The sequence below is a fragment of the Parasteatoda tepidariorum genome, chromosome 1 (assembly GCF_982258835.1).
Source record: "Parasteatoda tepidariorum strain Cologne lab strain chromosome 1, Ptep-v5.0, whole genome shotgun sequence".
Taxonomy (NCBI): Eukaryota; Metazoa; Arthropoda; class Arachnida; order Araneae; family Theridiidae; genus Parasteatoda; species Parasteatoda tepidariorum.
This window is the reverse complement of record NC_141755.1, coordinates 8,371,675-8,379,201: the sequence shown is the minus strand read 5'-3', so window position 1 is coordinate 8,379,201 and position 7,527 is coordinate 8,371,675. Positions and strand designations below refer to the sequence as shown.

General features: G+C 29.5%; 1 protein-coding gene across 1 annotated transcript in view; it reads left to right on the top strand.

Annotated features, from left to right (window-relative positions):
- The first annotated feature begins 2,138 nt into the window (after window positions 1-2,138).
- Window positions 2,139-7,527, top strand: part of LOC107441436 (uncharacterized) — a 36,735-nt gene continuing 31,346 nt past the window's right edge. Inside the window, exons 1-4 of the mRNA XM_043049018.3 lie at window positions 2,139-2,446; window positions 3,599-3,835; window positions 6,269-6,440; window positions 6,538-6,620. Coding sequence (XP_042904952.2) covers window positions 3,611-3,835; window positions 6,269-6,440; window positions 6,538-6,620 — 480 coding nt within the window. The 5' untranslated portion in view covers window positions 2,139-2,446; window positions 3,599-3,610. The remainder of the gene's footprint in view (window positions 2,447-3,598; window positions 3,836-6,268; window positions 6,441-6,537; window positions 6,621-7,527) is intronic.

The following is a 7,527-nucleotide window of genomic DNA, read 5'->3' as shown; positions in this document are numbered from 1 at the left end:
GGTTAGAAACCCCTTGCCGTCAGGCTAACAGTGGAACGTTTTCGCGGTTTTCCTCTCCATGCAAAGCAAATGCAGGTTAGGTATATCAAAAAGTCCCCTACAATGGCAAAATTTCTCTCAATACTTGATCCAGGAGTTCCCTTATCTTCTGTATTGGGTTCAAAATTGCAAGGTTACGGAGTTGAACATTACTATCGTAAACACAAAAAATTTAGTCGGCTGTTCAACGACGGTCATAAAAAATAAAAACTATATGCAACGGACATGTTCGATACATGTTACAGAGGTCGTATATATACGAATTCTGCAATTAAATAGTTCACATTTTTATGGATGTAGCAATGTAACCCTCAATAGATGTAACAGTGTAAAAACCAAATTAAAAGCTTTTAATTTGATTTAAACTTTTTTTTAAACTTTTCAGGTATACTTGTAGAAATAATATATTTAAACGGAAAAAAATTAATGATTTCGAGTCTTTTTTAAGTCATGACTGAATTCAAAGATTACACTAATAATTATAATTACAAATATTAAATAGGATTTTAATAAAATTATATATAAATTATGGATGATGTTTTCTACTCTAGGGAACGCTGCAAGCTCCATATCACCTTTACTTCCGGGTTACTGTTTCCGTTGTATTTTAAAGCCATTTGGCTCACAGCGTGATCATTGTGTTTTGAGATTCTTGCAAACGTGGTATATGATTACTTATTACTTGTGTTTACAATGCTAACAATACTTATGTTTGCAATGCTAAAGGTTCTAACACTAACGTAGGATGGTGCACGGCTTGCAACAAGAACAAACAGTAGTAAACAAATGGGAAAGAGCCCAGATCAGGAATGCCAAAAAGCGAGTTATTCAAAATCTAGCAACCACGTCACCTTTTTTAACAATATATCTATAAATAACTAAAACAAATTTTCACTTCAAACCCACTAGAATTACTTACTAATATTAATATCTTATGAAATACGGCAGATTTGACCTCAGAAATTATCTAATTTACTTTTTTTATTTAAAACAAAACTATCCGTTTGAAAATATCGCCTTGCAGAATAAGCTGTAGTAAACAGTTGCAAACTTACTTACCGGAACTAGAGCAGGTATTGAGCTCGAGATTGTTATTGTTTACATTTATATTGAAAACACCATCCATACAATTACAATTTTTATTTTCATTTTTTTTTCGATAGTTCCTCTAGAGCAGTGGTTTCCAACTGGCGGCTCGGGGGCCGCATCCGACCCGCGAACCCTTTTTTGGTGGCCCGCGAACTAAAATATATTAGTTATCATTTTTTTCGGACAATTTTCGTAAAAAATCTGTATGGGTTAAAAATACTTTTCTCGTTAATAAAAACCTAATTTCTTCGTTTCTGTGAAATTTATCATACCAACGGTGCAAAAAAAAAATTTCTCAGGATTTGCATCCAAGAAAATATTTATTCAAATACAAAAATTATCGTGTATGTTGCTCTTTTTTATTTCATTTTTTTTTGTATTTTGTGAGTATAATTTAGCATGTGTGTATCAGAAATTTTCTCGAAGATATTCTCCGATTTAACTTTTTGAAACCACTCATTTTGGACGAAAATATTTACACACACATTTGTAAATTTTAAATGTAAATATCTATTCTCTGGTGGTTGCAGCAGACAAGCCTCAATTTTGTCATTGAACATTTTGTGTACTACTATGTAAGTGTATATACCAACCTTTTTAAAGTTTTATATCTTAACAATTAGATATCTATTGAACATTAATTGTTTAATACATGGGTACATATTAAAGTTATTGTAGTCCGAATTTTTTAATATGCAATTACACATTTTTAAAAATCTACTTCTTATTTTAATTTGTAATTCAATACTTTTGTTTTGTACAACTTGGTAAAAATCTGACAGTAATATTTAATGTTCCTTCAAACATAAAAGAGTCCTACATAAAATTTTGATAAAGTTGCGGCCCGCCATTTGATTTGTGTTTTTAATTGTGGCCCCCGGTCTCATGTTAGTTGGAAACCCCTGCCCTACAGCAATGCCAGCAACCAACCCAGATTGTCTTAGCGCCATCTATCAACTATTGGGCAGCCGAAAATAAAAGTACAACTTTATTAACGGTAACTGTGGTTTGTGTCAGCATTGCGTCATAATACGAAAGGTAAATAAACAAAACATCCAACTTCGGAGCTACGCATCATCGACCACCGGCCGGCAGCTCTGAAGAATTGTCACTGATATTTTATTGCCGTAAATTCTCAGAAAGCTGTCCATTTTTCATTCATTTTCCTTTGTTCATCCAAAATAAAATTAGTTCACTCTTGTATCTAGTTGATGTCGTGGAGTCCATAGTTTAAATAATTTTCCAAGTGCTTATTGTTCCTAGTTGCATAATGATAAATAAATCTTTTAAAAATTTTAATCTGTAAAGTTATTATTAAGTAAGTTTTTTTTATTGTGAGCTCTAAAGTTTTTTTAGTCATGAAGTGATTAATTGTATTAAACAGTATCGCTTTAATTATAAAAAACTCTCCTCAAATATTAAGAGCATAACACTTTTTCAATGTTAGAAATATCCATATTTCCTGGTCGTATACACTACAAATTTATAAATTCTTTTAAGAATAAGAACTAATATCTCCTACATAGTATTCATTTTTGTTATATTAAGAACTTTATATTTTAATACTCGCTTTAAAACATCTATAAAATTATATTGTAGAACTGTATTTGCTGTTTAGTTATTAACCTGCTTCAAATGAAAATCAAATAACAGTATTTCTGTTCAGTTTAAAAATAAGGTACATCAATATGTTCTAAATATGGTACCCTTTAACGTAAATAAAAGTGTAATTAAAATAATAATTAATGTCAGATGTTTTGTTAAAAGTATCTAAAATCAGAAGTATCGTACAATTAAAATAAGTTATTAATTAAATTAACGCTTAAAAATAGTGCTCTCTTAAAAATTTTTGACTAAATACACTTTTTACTATATGAAATTCATTCATTTGAGAATATAAACTATAATAATACATTCAAAAACTACATTCATTTCACGTTAATAAGTGCAATGCCTGTTGTTTGTCAGTCATAGCATTTATATCTGCATCATAACAAGTGGTTTCTTACAGCTAATTATGTAGAATTCATCGATGAAAATACTTGCTCACTAATGTGTGAGGACTCAAATATCGGGCAGACTTTTCTCGTAATTTGGAATCTGATTTGGTTTCTTTCTCTGAAAGTTATCTCACTCGTCTAGAAAAAGTTAGTCTCTCTTACAACATAAACTTTCCCAGTGAAGGGGTCACTAGTCCCCCTTTTCTCCTGGAAGTCACAATGGTGATCAAAATCATGGTTAATATTGAAGGATTTTTTTTTCCTTTTTTTTTAAATGTTGTTTTTTGTAAATATAAATGAATAAAAGTAATTTAATATATACTGCTAATGTGCTACTAACATACTTGTCATTTGTTATCTAGTGGCATGTGTGCCATTTCTGTTACACGCTGTAGAACATTGATTATTGTATTTACTTATTTCATTTTAACATGATTTAGTTTTGCTTTATCTTTTTTTTTTCGTCCTAGGTGTTTTCAAAAATGGCTAACCAGTTTGCCAAAGTTAAGTATTCTCTTTATAACACGGAAAGTTTCCAAGCTGACAGTGATGATGAAGTTAGTGTTAACAGTGCCAGCAATTTGAACTCCAATTACATATGCAGAAAAATTCGGTTCTGTAAAGAAACTAATGTGGACCTTGAGAATTCTCCTCTCCTAAATAGTTTTGAAGATGATGATTTTGGGGCTCATCAATCTATGCAACATGTAAGATAACGTTTTATTTTTTAATTGAGAATGTGTTTGAACATTTAATTGTATCCAATGGAATTAAAAGTTCTGTTTTAAATTTTGTAACTGCTTACAATTTTTAGTTTTTTGTTAAGAATTAAGAAATGATAATAAAGTAAAAAATTTTATTATTGTATTAGAATAATTAATTTAACAAAAATATACTTTGTATTTTTATTTATTCTGTAAAAATTTGCTCTTATATAAACCTACTATTGATGTTATTTGATATTCAAACAGATATTATGAGCAATATTAATTTGATATTCAAGAATTAACTCTTAATTAACAACTGTTTATGCGTAGTGTGTGAATTTGAAATTTCATCTATGTTAACTCATTACTTTTTTCTTCTGATTAGCTGTGTGTAAAATATGTTAAGGTAATACAAAATTTGTTTATTAAAAATACATTTAAAACAATAATTTGTGAATGTTTTTTATTGAAATGTTACTTGCTTACAGGTGTTGCTGTTCTACCAGCAGCATTCTAATGTTACTGTTGTACTTTACAAAATCTTGCTACACCATTTACCTACTAGTATTAAGAGAGGTTTTAATCACTTTGCTCCTCACATGAGTATTATTAGTATGATTTTTGGAAATCAAATAATTATACTTTTCAATAAGCGATATACTGTTGTGAAAGTCAGCCTTCACACTCATAATGTGTTCAAAATGCAACTGTTCAAAAATTTATTGAAAAATGTATAAATCTAAAAAATTTAAATCTGAAATATATTTAGATTCTGGCTATTTCTTTTAAAAAAAAATGTCGAACTTTGAAATAAACGAGAAATTTAAAATATTCTTAGCGTACAAGTCTATGAATTTTTTAAATCCTGTCACTGATTGTAAAATTTAGTTAAGGTTTGGCCTCTTAATGTTAATTTTGCTTTTTGTGCATTTCAGTTTATCTCAAGAACTTTTTAAGTGAATTGAAACATTTTTACACACAATTATTAAATTCGTTTATCCAAAGATAATTCCAGGCAAAACATAACTTTTAATAAATATTTATTATTTTTTATTATTTTATTTAATAATGGTCAAAAAAATTTGAACTGGAAAATATAAAATTTTTAGCATAATTTAAAAGAATATCATTTTTCTTGGCAAAATACAAAATTTGAGCAAAATTGAATTCAACCAACTCTGCTCAAGTTTTGTATTTTATCACGTAATATGATATTTTTTTTAATGATGCTAAAAAATGTATATGTTAAATCTCAAAATTTTTTCAACGTTCATTAAATGAAACAATAAAAAATAGTAAATATTTTCTGAAAGTTATTTTTTTTGCATAGAATTGTCTTTGGCTAAATGAATTTTATAATTGTGTTCCAAAAATTTTCAATTCGCTAATAATTTCTTGGGGTCTAGCAAAATACGCAAAAAGTAAAATTGAGATTAAGGGATCCAAACTTTGGAGAGCTCTCTGGACCAAACTATCGGGACCATATTTCCCTAATTCCAAAAATATGCTGATAATTCTAAGTGTATCCTTACATTTAAACACTTAAAAAAGTATTCATAACATTAGTTATTAAAATGATTGTTCATAAAAATTTTTGAATAGAATATATTCCACATTGCTTAGCCTCATTTTCCTAATCATTAAAAATATTTACATGAATATTTCTAATTCTATTATAAATTATTGAAATTTGCACTGCAAACTCAATGTATTCTGTTAGTCACTAAATTGCTTATTATGCCGTAAATGCCACTATGGCTCTAAGGTTTTGTTCCCAGTTGTGACTTGAAGCCTACTCGTCTTTAAGTCATAACTAGGCACTCTGGGAAGTAAAGTGATTAGTGAGTGATGCTGACCACATTGGACCATCATACTAATATTATTGAAAGAATAAAATTTTAATTTCCACGAGCTCCCTGACAAACAATGGCTAGTCCTAAAGTGCTTTACTTAACTGTAAATAAGTTTTTAATGCATTGAGTAGTTCAGGCCAGTTGAGCATTTTACTTACAGTTGAATTCTATGAAAATCAACTGATTCAACATTCTAGCAAGTTATTGAAACCAAATCAACTAATTGGTGTACTTTTTTTATTTTTAAATATTAAAACAATAATACTTTTCTTAAGTTTAGTAGTACTAATTTATGTGCTTTTTTGATGGGGAGATGGTTATAGTTTACATTTTAACATTTAATTGTTAAACTGTTAATTACAAGAACCTTCAACCAACATCCATTTTAAGTGGAATTATATAACAAGAAAAAAAACTTTTAAAAAGAATTATTTTGTCATTGCAATTTGATAAATTTTAATCTATCACTTTTGTATATTTTCAAGATAATGAATCTCTCAAAATATTTTCATTTGGTTATTGGTTTTATAATGTATATGAATATATACCATTTATATTTCTTTCTTTTCTTACTAAATAGATTTTAAGAGAAAATAATGTGCAACACATGGAAACATATTTAAATGGCCTTAGCTATGAGGCGTGTAAAGTAGTTATAAACACGTTAGATGAAAATAAGCGTGCTCCCTTGCATTACTGTGCTCGATACAACCTTGTTGATGTGACTGAGTTGCTTTTAAGGAAAGGTGCTGGTAAGTGTCTAAAAATTCATTTAGAATTAATAATGTAAACATTTAATAATTCTGATAAACCATGAGTAGCCTCTATATATTTTTTTTGACTTTGTAGATGCTAATGTAGTTGGAGAAGATGGTTTGACACCTTTGCATTTTGCATCTCGTTATGGTTGCAGCAAGGTTCTAAAGCAAATGGTAAATAAAATATTTATTTAGTATTGAAATGTTTATCCTTATACAATTTACTTTTTATTTTTATGTAATTTATGTTTGCTAATTTAATGTACCCTTTGTACATTTCTTTAAATAATATTTATATGATATTTAATTAATGTATTGTGTGACCTGAATCTGCAAGAAATCATTCTAATGGTATACTTCATTGTAAATCTCAGAACTATTTCTAGGAATTACTTTTTTCTGTACTGTATTGGAAAATGAAACAAAAGACCAAATTGTTCCCTTCCTTTATGCATTTTAGTATCTATTAATATTTTATCTATTTATCTACTAATTTATACAAATGTTTTATACAAACAGTTATGCCTCCTAACTTAAAAAGCCAACGTGATGAGTAAAAATTTATGTCTGATGTCTTGGATATAAAAGTGTCTTGGATATAAAAATGCTATGAAATGAAACTTGATATATATATATAAATACTACAAAATGAAATTTGATATAAAATACCAAGAACAATTTTTTCTTAGTATATGTCAGGGGTATAGTATATGCCCGGTGGCTGAGCGGTAGCGCTTCGCGCTGTCGTGCCACAGGTCCCTGGTTCGATCCTCGGGCCGGGCAAGGTTCACTCAGCCTTTCATCCCTTCAGTGGGTCGATAAATGAGTACCAAGCATGCTTGGGAACTAAACACTGGGGGTTCCGTGTTCGACTGACCACCTGACCGGAACATCTGCTCCTGCACCCCAGAGCCCAAGGTCAAGAAAACTGAGATGGGCACAGTAGGCCTTGGCCCTCTATGGGCTGTCGCGCCACTGAGTTTAGTTTTTTTATATGTCAGGGGTCCCCAACCTTTTTATACCTTAGAGCAAATACCAGAATATCGGTCGAATGGCGGGCACCATTTATTTTTTAGAGATA